The sequence below is a fragment of the Myotis lucifugus genome, unplaced genomic scaffold (genome assembly GCF_000147115.1).
Source record: "Myotis lucifugus unplaced genomic scaffold, Myoluc2.0 scaffold_100, whole genome shotgun sequence".
NCBI classification, from domain to species: Eukaryota; Metazoa; Chordata; class Mammalia; order Chiroptera; family Vespertilionidae; genus Myotis; species Myotis lucifugus.
Window position 1 is genome coordinate 136,314 of NW_005871148.1, and position 14,988 is coordinate 151,301.

A 14,988-nucleotide genomic window follows, 5' to 3' on the forward strand; every position below is an offset into this window, starting at 1 on the left:
CAAGTTGTGATGTAAAACAGCTGTGGTAGTAAAGTGCTTGTCTGCCCCATTTTGCTTTGTTTGGCTGGTTATGAGTGGATTAAATATACATTTTTTAAAAATCTTCAGCATAGATCGACTAGATTAAAGTCAATTTTCTTCGCAACTAGTCCTTTTCACAGCTTACTGATTACCACAGGCAGTGTTAAATCCACTTTGGAAAATGGGACCTCAGCTCACCAGTTCAAAAGAAACACTGTACTTTGTTTCTAAGGGCAACTAATTGTTGCTGCTTATTTAAATTTTTCATAGCCCCGCTGAACTGTACACCATCTTTTGAAAACAAAACAAAAAATATTAAACATACCGAGTTGCAATTACAGTTTTCCTGAATTATGTTTGAAACTGCTTTTTTGATTTAAGCATGTCAGTTGAAATATTTATTACCAGTTTTAAAAGTGTGTATGGGAGGATGTCAGTGAACAGTAAGAGTGAAATGATTCTTGATGAAAAGTTATTTTAAACCTCCTGGGGCCATTGCTTAGAAATGCTTTGCATTACATAATTTCGTCATACTAATCTGGAATTATTCTCACTGGAAGGACAATTAAGGTGGTTAATTGGGCTTAAACTGGGAGAGGTAGGTTTGGTTGTAAGCTGTGAGAATGGCTTGTGTTTGGTTCACTGTAGCTTTCTGGTCTCTGCACTCCAAGGCAAGATCTCTAACCACCCAAACCCAATGTGTAAAGTGAGCTTTTGGCTTGGCTTAGCTTTGCATCTTACCTTGATTATGTGTTCCTGTTACAGGGAGAACAGATCCCATTCCAATTGTTTTCAAGTATGATGTCATGGGCATGGGTCGCATGGAAATGGAGGTAAACTAATCTCATAAGCTCACTTGTTTTATGGAATATTTAAAATCGATATTAATTCCAAATTCAGATGCCAGTGCAAGAATACATTTATTAGATCGAATGTAGTTTTAATATTTTTCTTCGGAAATTTAAAATTATATTTTACATTTTTACTTAGTGCTGCCATTGAGGTAGGTAGGTAAGTGGCAAATAAAAACCGTTATAATTGAGGCATAAAGAAATTCAGTGGTTTGCCCAGGGTTATGCCACATACCCTGGTACTCATTTCAATAGGCAGTGTTGCTTAACTCTTAAAATATTTGCTATGGTAGAAGATTTGTCCTTATAGAGATGTGTATAGCTGTAATCTATGGTATCTTCATTGGCTAAAATATTTTCTCCATTTACTCCTAATTCTTTGACATAGACCACTGAATTAAAGTCTGTTATCATAAAAAAAAAAATGTGCCTGTTGGGAACCACCAGCATGAAAGGATTAATGAAATTTTCTGCATGCTATTTTCTCTGTAGGTGACAATAAAACAAGAGGTTACTGAGCAAAATACAGAGCTTTTTATTTTCATCCAGTACTCTAGTTTGTGCAAATGACTTTTTAAATTGCTCATTGGGGATACTTTAGGAATTAAGGCTAATTATATCTTATTTTATTAAGCTCGATTATGCCGAAGATGCTACCGAACGGCGCCGTGTCCTAGAAGTGGAAAAAGAAGACACGGAAGAATTAAGACAGAAGTACAAGGTACTTAAATGAAGCTTTTCTTGCATTTGGGGTGTTCACACTGAAAGATATTTTCAGTGAAAAGGATCTCTGTTAACAGCATTTGTTTGACATTTGGTGGTGATTAGTAGTAATCTCAAGTTTTTAAACTTTCCTATTTATTGCCTTTGTAAAAACTACAGAGTTAATAATACCCACTTCATGTGTTTGTTGGGAAGATTGATTGCATCTGTGTTTGAAAACACAGTGCTCCTTAATAGCAGTAAAAATTATTAACTTAAGAGTCTTTGGAGGGGCGGAGTCCTTTGAGAGCTTGATACCTTTTGATAAACCTTTTCTTTTCCTTTTTTTGAGCCTTTTCTTTTTTATTTTTTTTTTTATTTTTTTTTTTTAAATATTTTATTGATTTTTCACAGAGAAGAAGGGAGAGGGACAGAGAGCCAGAAACATCGATGAGAGAGATCGATCAGCTGCCTCTTGCACGCCCCCCACTGGGGATGTGCCCGCAACCAAGGTACATGCCCTTGACGGAATCGAACCTGGGACCCTTCAGTCTGCAGGCCGACGCTCTATCCACTGAGCCAAACCAGTTCGGCAAGAGCCTTTTCTTTTTTAATGGGTGAGATGTTTTAAGAGTAGCAAACAGATTGAGAACTTCATTCAGTATTTTTCTTTTTAAGGGACTAACTTATAAGAAAACTGCATCTTAGAACATGTTATAATTTAGCCTTCAAAAAGACTGACCAGGAAACATGTTTTTCAAGATGTTCTAGTATGCCCAATCTCTACCATAAAATAGGTAAATTTGTAAATAAGAAGCAGGTTTAGCTAAGGTTATCATACAAAAACTGGTTTGGTGCCCGGCTAGATTGAGGATTGACCTATGAACCAGGAGACCATGGTTTGATTCCCAGTCAGGGCACTTGCCTGGGTTGTGGGCTAGGTCCCCAGTAGGAGGCATGCAGAAGGCAGCCAATCAGTGATTCTCTCTCTTCATCGATGTTTGTCTCTTTGTCTCTCCCCCTCCCTTCCACTCTTTCTTTAAACACACACACACACACACACACACACACACACACACACAATGGAGCCCTAGCTGGTTTGGCTCAGTGGATAGAAAGTCAGCCTGCAGACTTAAGGGTCCCAGGTTTGATTCCAGTCAGGGGCACATGCCTGGGTTGCGGGCTGCATGCAGAAGGCAGACGATCAATGGTTCTCTCTCATCATTGATGTTTCTATCTCTCTCTCCCTTCCTCTCCGAAATCAATAAAGGTATATTAAAAAAAACAACTGCCCTAACTGGTTTGGCTCAGTGGATAGAGCTTCAGCCTGCGGACTCAGGGGTCCCAGGTTCGATTCCGGTCAAGGGCATGTACCTTGGTTGCGGGCATATCCCCAGTGGGGAGTGTGCAGGAGGCAGCTGATCGATGTTTCTCTCTCATCGATGTTTCAAACTCTCTATCCCTCTCCCTTCCTCTCTGTAAAAAATCAATAAAAAATATATTTTAAAAAAATGGAAAAATATCCTCGTGTGAGGTGTGTGTGTGTGTGTGTGTGTGTGTGTGTGTAAATAAAGTAAATCCTCACCCAAGGATATGTTTTTATTGATTTTAGGGAGAGAGGAAGTGAGCGGGAGGGAGAAAGAGACAGTTGCCTCCCATACACACCCCAACCTGGGATCAAACCCAAAACCTGGGTATGTGCCCCAACCAGGAATTGAACCCATGACCTTTTGGTGTACAAACTGACACTGCAACCAACTGAGCTAAACTGGCCAGGGCTCTGAGAGTAGTTTTGATTCTCTCTGCCAAGACTCAGATCCTGGGACCTCTCCAGCCCTCTTGTAGGTTCTTTTGCTTATTACATGAGGCTTCTCATGTTTAGCTCCCCCACCTTACTAAGACCCCAAGTGCCCCTGTCAGCCATTGTCCTAAGGAGAGCCCTTGGCTATCACAGCTCTGATTTCAGCTTAAGGTCATAGTTGATTTTTTTGTTTTGCTTTGTTGTTTTTCTTCTTCCATTGCCCTTCTCGGGGATTTACTTTTCTATGTTTCCTTCAATGCAATAAAAATTGTTTGTTATATCTGATTGGTTGATTTTTAGTTTTTGAAATATATTTTTATTGATTTCAGAGAGGAAGGGAGAAGGAGAGAGAGAGAGAAACATCAATGATGCAAGAGAATCGTTGATAGGCTGCCTCCTACTGGGGATCGAGCCCACAACCCAGGCATGTGCCCTTGACCGGAATCGAACCTGGGACCCTTCTGTCCTCAGGCTGACGCTCTATCCACTGAGCCAAATTGGCTAGAGCGATTGGTTGGTTTTTTTGAGCCAGGGCTAAGAATAGGGGATGCCACAGTAAACTCATTTGAATGTTTGATTATTTGAAGACAACTGTTAGTACAACCACACACAAATTACCCCACCAACTTATGTTTCATTCAGCTTTTACTTGTACCACTAAATTTATGAAAAACCCTTTTTTTCTCTTCAGGTAAGACTACTACTTTACAACATTCACTTTAAAATTCTACCAAGTTCATTTTTTGTTTATGTTTTGTGGTTCTTACAGGATTATGTTGACAAAGAGAAGGCAATTGCTAAAGCGTTGGAAGACCTCAGAGCCAACTTTTACTGTGAACTCTGTGATAAGCAATATCAGAAACATCAGGAGTTTGACAACCATATCAATTCCTATGATCATGCACACAAGCAGGTGAGGAATAGTTATTTGCTAACAAAAGAAAAAGATACTTTATTGTTATAACAATTGAATTTTGAGTGGACCCAAAAAACTTGGAGACTATGGTTTCTTGTATCTGCCAGTTTTTATATGAAGTCATCTGACTTTTTTTTCCATGACAGAAGTCCTGACATAGACCTCCCCCTTCCAACTTATGTAGAGTGAAGAACTTCATAAATCTTGCATAAAATTTTTGGTTTGAGTAGTTTCTAAATTTGTATTTGATTTGGTAATTCAACTAAGGATTGCTGGGAGCTTTTCTTTCTCCCTCTTTATGAATTTGTGAAACTTTGAACAATTATCCCAGGCTGGTTGTTTCATCTTCTGTATAGAAGAGTTCTTGCTTTATTAGCTACTCTTTCCTATCAGTAAGTCATTTTGTTATACTCTTGGAAGGTAGATAAATCTTGAGAAGAAAAATAATATTAGATGCTATCTTTAACAAAAAACTGATGCTGCTCCTAGGCGGTTTGTCTCAGTGGATAGAGCGTCGGCCCTCTGACTGAAAGATCATGGGTTTGATTCTGTTCAAGGGCCACACGTACCTCGGTTGTGGGCTCAGTCCCCAGCCCTGGTCTGGGCCTCTGCAGGAGGCAACCAATTGATGTGTCTCTCTCAGTCGATGTTTCTCTCTCTCTGTCTCTCCCACTTCTTTCCAAACTCTCTAAAAATCAATGGAAAAATAACCTCGGGTGAGGATTAACCAAAAAACAAACAAAAGAAAAAAACTGATGCTACATGTTGAAAAGCTTGCTGAAAAATGAATTACACTTTCTTTGCAATCTTTTTTTAAAAATTTATTTAGCGGGGCGGGGGGGGGGGAGGGGACAGTACCTAATGAATTACTGGCATAAAGAAGGCAGCAATACTCCCGGGGGATTTTAGAAGGAGGAAATTAATCGTTATATCTACAGCACAGTTCTGGCTTATTAAAGAATTGTGAGCCATTTGATCTTGGGTGACTTTAGCATAACTTGTTCAGTTTTGGGGGGGTACATAGTTGTATTTGTTAAGTTTGTAAGATTTATGGGCTTTACTGGAATGCTCTTGTAAGCTGAACCTGTTAAACCAACATTTTTTTAACCTTTGCTTTATTTTTCAACCAACCAAAGATTTCAGAGCACAGCTAAAAGGCAGGCTTTGACTAAGCTTTACTTTTACTACCACAGGGATACTTTTCAAGCTGGTTGAAGTATTATACTTTATGCAACAGTCTCTTCCACATTTAACCACACCTAACCAATTTAAGATTCTTTTACTGATAGACTTTTATTTAAGACAGATATTCAACATTTTATACACGTTTGGACATTATTTTAATATATTGTTAGCTCTGCCTGATTTGAAGAAGAGAAATTGAGAGAACATAGACAGGATGTGGTAAAAGTGGGTTTATAATTGTGAGTGTGCAAAACACAGAATTTATTATTTTTTAAAAAAATATATATTTTATTGATTTCAGAGAGGAAGGGAGAGAGAGATAGAAACATCAGTGATGAGAATCATTAATTGGCTGCCTCCTGCACGCCCCCCACAGGGGATCAAGCCCACAACCTAGGCATGTGCCCTTGGCTGGAATCAAACCTGGGACACTTCAGTCTGCAGACCGACACTCCATCCATTGAGCCAAACCAGCTAGAGCCAGAATTTATTCTTGTGTTATTATTTATTAACTAGAGGCCCGGTGCACAGAAATTTGTGCACTGCGGGGGGGGGGGGGGCGGTCCCTCAGCCCAGCCTGTGCCCTCTCGCAGTCTGGGACCCCTCGGGGGATGTCCACCTGCTGGCTTAGGCTGGCAGTCAGACATCCCTCTGGCAGCCCGGGAGCCCTCGGGGATGTCCACTTGCCAGCGGGGAGCAGGCCTAAGCTGCATTTGGACATCCTTAGTGCTGCTGAGGAGGCTGGAGAGGCTCCTGCCACCATCACCGGGCTGGCAGCCATCAGCCTGGCTTGTGACTGAGCAGAGCTCTCCCTGTGGGAGTACACTGACCACCAGGGGGCAGCTCCTGCATTGAGCATCTGCCCCCTGGTGGTCAGTGTGTGTCATAGTGACCAGTCATTCCCAATCGTTCTGCTGTTAGGGTCAGTTTGCATATTACCTTTTTATTATATAGGATAGAGGCCTGGTGCACGGGTGGGGGCTGGCTGGTTTGCCCTGAAGGGTGTCCCGGATCAGGGTGGGGGTCCCGCTGGAGTACCTGGCCAGCCTGGGTGAGGGGCTGATGGACGTTTTCAGGCAGGTCACACACACACACACACACACACACACACACACCCGCGACCAAAGCTCCCAGCCTCTCCTTTTTTTTTTTTTTTCTTTTTTTCTGGGATTTATTTATCTTTTATAATTGAAACTTTGTAGCCTTGAGCAGAGCCCATTGCCGGCCAGGGCAGGCGGAAAACTTGGCTTCCTCCATCTCCGGGGGCAACCCAAGCCTGCTGCTTGCTCCAGCTCCGTGGCTGCCGCCATCTTTGTGACGGAGTGACAGAGTGATGGTTAATTTGCATATTACTCTTTTATTAGACGGAATTATTATTTCCCATATGAACAACTGTAAACCTACTTTTACTCACCCTCTATATGGACAAGATATATCGGCAGTTGCCTTACTCCTTTAAAGAATGATCTGCCAAGAAAGAAGAATGCAACAGTGAATAATACTTAGTAACTTTTGCAGCTTTTCAGTGTATATATAATTCAGACTTTGGGGTTATTTTTTATGGATTTAAGAAAGACATTTTATGCCTAATTATATACTTACCTTTTTGGGCTCTTGAGAATTTCTTCAATTAAGTAGTCTCTGTGATTAGTTAAAAACATTCCAGAAGAAACATTAGGGACCAAGTGGACATTTAGAAAAGTTACATTTTAATCGATGAGAAGTCTCTTGAGTAAAGTTTTAATTATAAAAGAATAAACCAGGAAAAATGTAATTCAAATTTGAATAATGTGTACACTTGCCTTTTAAGGGGGAAATCCATCAAAGCAAAAGCTAAACAAATGGATTTACAATTAAATGTAGAACTAATAAAATTCACATTGACAACATTAATATGATGGATGATAATGTTTTAGTGATATTTCTTTCAACTTGAGAGAAGTAGAGATTGCTACAGTTCTGGTTCATTTGAATTTGACCTGTTTATTCTCCTGTGCACTTTGGTTTGACTCAGTTCTCTCACCACTTTTCCTACTGCAGTGGGAGATTTTGTCCCCCAGGGGATACTTGGCAATGTCTGGAGACATTCTTTATTATCACAACTAGGGGAACAGGGTTACTGTAATCTAGTGGTGGAGGCCAAGGGTGCTGTTAAACATCCTACAATGCACAAAAAAGTTCCTTGCAACCAAGAATTACCTGGCCCAAAATGTCAATCAGCAGTGTTGAGGTTGAGAAACCTATTCTATTAGGGAGACAAAAAACTTTCAAATATATATGGTTTTGTGATATCATTTGGCCTTTGCTTGGTACAAACAAATCTCTATCATTTTAACTCCCCAGTTGTCAATATTTATAAAGTGCTCATTTAGATTATCTCAAATATTCATTTATTACTCTTTTTTCTATATCATCAAAATGAAAATACAAAATTAAGGATTTCTTATAGAGAATTTATGGACTACCTTATCCATTAATATAGAGTACTAGAAGCTCAGTGCATGAAATTCCTGCACAGGTAGGGTACCTAGTGGCTGCCAGCTGCCAGCCAGAACCTTCCTTTGTTCCACACCGCCGCCTGGTGGTCAGCGCACGTCATAGCGCGCGATCAAACTCCTGGTCGGTAGAACTCCTGAGGGGACACTTTGCGTATTAGGCTTTTATATATATAGACTAGAGGCCCAGTGCACAAAAATTTGTGCACTTGGGGGGGGGTCCCTCAGCCTGGCCTGTGCCCTCTTGCAGTCTGGGACCCCTCAGGGGATGACCACCTGCTGGCTTAGGCCCGCTCCCTGGGGGATTGGGCTTAAGCTGGCTGTCAGACATCCCTCTGGCAGCCCAGGAGCCCTCGGGGGATGTCCACTTGCCAGCGGGGAACAGGCCTAAACTGCAGTTGGACATCCTTAGAGCTGCTGAGGAGGCGGGAGAGGCTCCCGCCACCACTGCTGTACTGGCAGCCGTTAGCCTGGCTTGTGGCTGAGCAGAACTCCCCCTGTCGGAGTACACTGACCACCAGGGGGCAGCTCCTGCATTGAGCATCTGCCCCCTGGTGGTCAGTGTGTGTCATAGTGACCAATCATTCCCAGTCGTTCTGCTGTTAGGGTCAGTTTGCATATTACCCTTTTATTATATAGGAGTGCCTGGCCAGCCTGGGTGAGGGGCTGATGGCTGTTTGCAGGCTGGCCACAGCCCCTCCAGGGTGGGGGTCCCCCCTGGGGTGCATGGCCAGCCTGGGTGAGGGGCTAATGGCTGTTTGCAGGCTGGCAATAGCTCCTTCAGTGTGGGGGTCCCCACTGGGGTGCCTGGCCATCCTGGGTGAGGGGCTGAGGGTCGTTTGCAGGCTGGCCACAGCCCCTTCAGGGTGGGGGGTCCTGCTGAGGTGCCTGGCCATCCTGAGTGAGGGGCTGAGGGCCGTTTTCAGGCTGGCCAAGCCCCCCAGCGGGGACCCTCACCCCATGAGGGTGTGGCCATCCTGGGTGAGGGGCTGATGACTGTTTGCAGGCTGGCCACAATCCCCCAACCACCCAAGCTCCCAGTGGAGGCTGGCTGGAAGCAGGTATCTGGGATTTATTTGTCTTCTATAATTGAAACTTTGTTGCCATGAGCGGAGGCCACAGCCGGCTCAGAGCAGGGGGGAAAGCTTGGCTTCCTCCATCACCCGGGCAACCAAGCCTCCTGCTTGCTCCAGCTCTGTGGCTGCCGGCCGCCATCTTGGCTGGGTTATGTGCATATAGTCTCTCTGATTGGCTGGTGGGCGTGGCTTAAGGCATAGCGAAGGTATGGTCAATTAGCATCTTTGTCTTTTATTAGTGTAGATAAGTATCTATGATCTCTGGTCTGGGAGTGAAAATTTTTAGCTGTTGTAATTAATGTTGAACGCATGTTAGCTTATTCTTCCACCTTGATCAAAAGCCTATGTAAGGTGTTAAAAAAAAAAAAAAAAGAGCCCTGGCTGGTTTGGCTCAGTAGATAGAGTGTCTGCCTGTGGACTGAGGGGTCCCGGGTTTGATTCTGGTCAGGGGCACATGCCTGGGTCACAGGCTCGATCCCCACTAGGGGCGTGCAGGAGGCAGCTGATCCATGATTCTCTCTCATCGATGATGTTTCTGTCTCTCTCCCTCTCCCTTCCTCTCTGATATTAATGAAATCAATAAAAATATATTTTTTTAAAAAGTTATTTTAAAAAAAGATGTATGATTTTGTTAATTTTGTTTATTTTTGGTGGCATATTCCTTACTTGGTTGAAATATAGGCTTTTTCATATTTCTTTATACTGCTGTCTTATTGGAAGTGGTAGAATCTTGGAACAGAATACTATAAATATAGAAACAGAAAAACACACGGCACTAAATTTTTGTATTGTTACACTCTTCCCTGCACTTAAAATTTCTAAGGAGCCCTAGCTGGTTTGGCTCCATGCATAGAGCATCATCCTGTGGACTGAAGGGTCCCGGGTTCAATTTAGTTCAAGGACACCTGCCCGGGTTGTGGGCTCAATCCCCAGGAGGGGGTGTGCAGGAGGCAGCCAATCAGTGATTCTCTCTCTTTAAACATTAATGTTTCTATCTCCTATTTCTCTCCCTTCCTCCCTGAAATCAATAAAATATGTAATATAAAATTTCTAAGGAGCCTTTAATTGACTGTGATACAACACAGTTAAATAACCCCTACGAGAGGTAGGTCCTATTTATTATTCCTCTTTGATGGACATGAACTTACCATACAAGTGGACCTACCATTTTCCAAATTTATGCTTTAAAATCATAAAGACACCCTGTCTTGTCTTCCAGGAAGGCACACAGGATTATTATGAATCTGAGATAACAGGTAAGTACATTCAACCCTATGCTAGTAATCCCTAGTTTGCATCTTCCATCAAATTTTCACCGTTAAAAATTTTTAGGATGATCAGGATTCTGAACATGCCCGTATCTTCATTAAGCACAAATAATCTCTCAAAAGGGGGCTACGGAGTCACCCTCATTTGTGGGGTTTTTGTTTTGCCTCTCACTATTCACTAGTTTTTCATTAAATTTTCTAAGGCATTTTGTGAAGGAAGTCATTAATACACAAATATCAAGACCCAGCTTGATCTTCAAAGATGAAAAAGCCAATTGGATATTTTGGCTTTTTTCAGCAGTTTAACCCTTATTTTAAAGTAATCATTTCAATACATTTTGAGGTCTTAAAGGATATGCCTTTCCATTCTTCAAGAGATAACCCAGTGATTCCTTTTTTATATTTTAAGTTGATTCTGATATGCCTGAGTGCTCAGTAAGTATTAGAAGATATCTTCTACCTTTGTTAACTTATGTTAAAGTTGACTTTGGAACTAAACATTTTTCCATCTCTACCTCCCTGCCTCTTTAATTATTTTGCATATCTTTTTTAAAAAAACACATCTGGCCCTAGCCAATTTGGCTCAGTGGATAGAGCATCCGCCTGCGGACTGGAGGGTCCCAGGTTCGATTCCAGTCAAGGGCACATGCCTGGGTTGCAGGCTCGATCCCCAGTAGGGGCCTGCAGGAGGCAGCCGATGAATGATTCTAATCATTGATGTTTCTCTCTCTCTCCCTCTACCTTCTTCTCTGAAATCAATAAAAATATATACTTTAAAAAAAAAAGACTTAAAAAATAAATAAATAAAAACACATATGCTAATTGATATGACAATGGAAACCATTTTCTTTAGTTTTCAAATGGCTTAAATTTCAAACTCCAAAGAACATTTTTTCCCCAGAGGTAAATTTACAGCAGCACAGCAACAGTCAGTGCCTTATTTTTGTTGTTGTTTTGCTTTTCTTTCTTGGTGCCTTGTTACCTACTCAGGATTTTTTCGATCTTACTCTCTTATTTGTGCCACTAAGGGTCTCTTCACTAGCCTCTAGTACAGTGGTTCTCAACCTTCTGGCCCTTTAAATACAGTTCCTCATGTTGTGACCCAACCATAAAATTATTTTGGTGCCCTAACCGGTTTGGCTCTGTGGATAGAGCGTCGGCCTGCGGACTCAAGGGTCCCAGGTTCGATTCCGGCCAAGGGCATGTACCTTGGTTGCGGGCACATACCCAGTAGGGAGTGTGCAGGAGGCAGCTGATCGATGTTTCTCTCTCTCATCGATGTTTCTAACTCTCTATCCCTCTCCCTTCCTCTCTGTAAAAAGTCAATAAAATATATATTTTTTTAAAAATTATTTTCATTGCCTGGTCAGTTTGGCTCAGTGGATAGAGTGTCGGCCTGTGGACTGAAGGGTCCCGGGTTCGATTCCGGTCAAGGGCATGTACCTTGGTTGTGGGCACATCCCCAGTGGGGGGTGTGCAGGAGGCAGCTGATTGATGTTTCTCTCTCATCGATGTTTCTGACTCTATATCTCTCTCCCTTCCTCTCTGTGGAAAATCAATAAAATATATTTTAAAAAAGTTATTTTCATTGCTACTTCATAACTGTAATGTTGCTACTGTTATGAATCGTAATGTAAATATCTGATATGCAGGGTGGTCTTAGGCGACTCCTGTGAAAGGTTCGTTCGACCGCCAAAGGGGTCGCGACCCACAGGTTGAGAACCGCTGCTCTACTAAACCAGAGACCATAAATTATCCCACAGATGTCTTTTGTGTGGCCCTTGTGATGGTAGTTTTTTCCCCTTTAATTTCACTTGGTTCCCAGTTTTTAAAAATGAGACTATAACCCAGCCGGTGTGCCTCAGTGGTTGCTCGTCAACCTGTGATCCAGGATGTCACAGATCGATTCCCAGTCAGGGCACATGCCCGGGTTGTGGGCTCAATTCCTAGAGGGGTTCGTGCAGGAGGTAGCCGATCAATGATTCTCTCTCATCATTGATGTTTCTAACTCTTCCTTTCCCTTCCTCTCTGAAATCAATAAAAATATATTTTAAAAGTAAAAGTAAATAACAACGAGACTTTATATAATTCAGGCTTTGGCTTATTTTGAAAAATTAAGATATCTGAGAACATTAGTTACACATTTCAACATAACAGTTGGCTAAAACTAGTAGTTGCTATCTCATCAAAAAGGCATGCATATGCACTAACTCTCCAATTAACTCTGATTTCCACTTCATCTTTCCTCCTATGTCACCTTGTGTGACTCATTATATCACTTGCCAAACTCCTCTAAACATTTGAGTTTGTGACCCAGCCTTATATCTTTCCCTCCTGTCAACACACAGGCTCCCACAGGTTCTAATTGATACTGGGAAAGTAGCACACTGAAAAGCTGCCTTAGCGTTGGGTCTAACTTTCTTGCAATTTCATAACCATCTGTGTTAGTCTCATCCAGTTATCAAAATCTGGTATTATAAAGCAGCTTTGAGAAAATTCCTTTAACTTGTAGAATCAATATCTCGGTCAGAGGAAAGAGTGCTTTCAGCTAAATAACTTCATTGTGAAAACCCTGATAATTTTTTACATTTTTTGAAAAGACTGAAATCTTATTTAATACGAAGGTCTGTTTTAGCTATAAAAGCAGTGGTTTTCTGAGCTTTAAATAGCTGAACTAAAACAAATTAAGCCTATAGCAATCATCAGTAACTTCTCGATTCTAAATTGTACAGGATAGAACATATTACTATATGATTTAGTTAACTTGGTCTAAACTGTTACAATAACTTTTTGATAGCATTGCATACTTTTAGTTGACTACTTCAGTACCCAGTAATGTGTATTATCAAGGACTAGAAATTTAGAGTTTTTCTCATTACAGAATGAAATTTCTGACTTTAAATATTTTCTGAGAAATGTCATGGTGATCATGAAAGGAATGATCACTTACAGATTTCATTCAACTTTGGAGGGGGTCACTTTCCACTTGAAGTCTCATTGTTTACTGGTTGGATTTTTGCCTTGCAAGATATTTTACTGCATTCAGTCCTCTGTATACTTGGCACATACGACATCAGGAACAAAAGCACATCAAAACTAGTTGTACCTCTGGCAAGCCACTGCAGCTCTAAGTAAATATGGACTGGGTTCCTCTTTCAGTGGTACTTTGATATTCAATTGGGGGTGGGAGGGAACAACACAAAAAACCAAGGCAAGAGAAGGTGATTTTAAAGCTAAAATAGAAAGTAGCAAAACCACTAAGATCATATACCAATGAAGATATTCCATAGGTACTCTATATTTTGGGTCTTTATAGAATGTTTATCCTTAGAAAACCATAAATTATTATAAAGATGTGAAATAGGTTAAGAAAATTTTATAGTACTTATGAATCCCAAAGCTTCATAAATGTTGACTTAATCAGCACAATTTACCTCTGAAGAGATTTTACTTTGAAAAGCAAAGCAATTGTGAAGAGAAGTATACATCTTAAAACGATCATGTCATAAGTTGTGGGGGGGTTTTATATGTATGTATGTATGTATGTATGTATGTATGTATTTATTGCAGAGGGGAAGGGAGAGGGAGAGATAGAAACATCAGTAATGAGAGAGAATCATTGATCGGCTGCCTCCTGCATACCCCACACTGGGGATCGAGCCTGCAACCCAGGCATGTGCCTTGACTGAGAATCAAACTTTACGTCCTGGTTAATAGATTGGTGCTCAACTGCTGAGCCATGCAGGCCGGGTAAGCATGTTTTAGTTTAATAACCTATAGCAGAGAGATTAAAGTTTTAGGTTCGGGCCGAAACCGATTTGGCTCAGTGGATGGAGCGTCGGCCTGCGGACTGAAGGGTCCCGGGTTCGATTCCGGTCAAGGGCATGTACCTGGGTTGCGGGCACATCCCCAGTGGGAGATGTGCAAGAGGCAGCTGATCGATGTTTCTCTCTCATCGATGTTTCTAACTCTCTATCTCTCTCCCTTCCTCTCTGTAAAAAATCAATAAAATATATATTTAAAAAAAAAAAGTTTTAGGTTCGGTGATACTTTGTACCACTCTCGATGCCATTTTCTTTAGGAATGTTTTGCTTAATAAAAGAATTTACGTCCTTTGGCCAGTCTTCTAAAAATTGAGCATGCGTAGGCTTTTCACCTGTCAGTCTTACTTACCACTTCTGCTTTTGCTGGGAATACATGTCTTACACCCAGCTATCACAGCCTTGGAAAACTCTGCATCTGTTTAGGGAAGCTGTCTGCCTTGTGAGCAGAAATAACCCTAAAACAGACCTTCTTGAGAGCTAAGGTTGCTGGTAAAATCCTGTATTCTCTTACTATGTATTTCTCACTCTGTTCTTCATCTTGGCACACAATCCATATTTGAGTAAAAATTATTTTACCTTATTTAGGTTCTTTGAAATTGAGACCTTAAGCAAAACAACATAAAACAAAACCAATTTTACCATAGACTATAATGTAAACAAGCTAAGTTCCTATAGTACATTTCTTGTCGCAAAAATATCACCAAACTTAAACATTGAAATAAATGTGACAGCTATACATACATTTAAGAAAGATTAATAAAAACAAAGAAGATAATTGTTTTTCAGTCTGGTTTGAAGGTAATCAGAGCCTCTCCCAACAGCTCAGGGAGCAAGGCCAGCATACACCCT

At 41.3% G+C, this 14,988-nt stretch overlaps 1 protein-coding gene across 1 annotated transcript in view; it reads left to right on the forward strand.

Moving 5' to 3' along the window:
- The window catches only part of GPATCH8 (G-patch domain containing 8), a 75,903-nt gene that overhangs the window by 44,043 nt on the left and 16,872 nt on the right, over positions 1-14,988 (forward strand). The window contains 3 exon segments of the mRNA XM_006092454.3: positions 787-854; positions 1,507-1,593; positions 4,145-4,288. Coding sequence (XP_006092516.1) covers positions 787-854; positions 1,507-1,593; positions 4,145-4,288 — 299 coding nt within the window.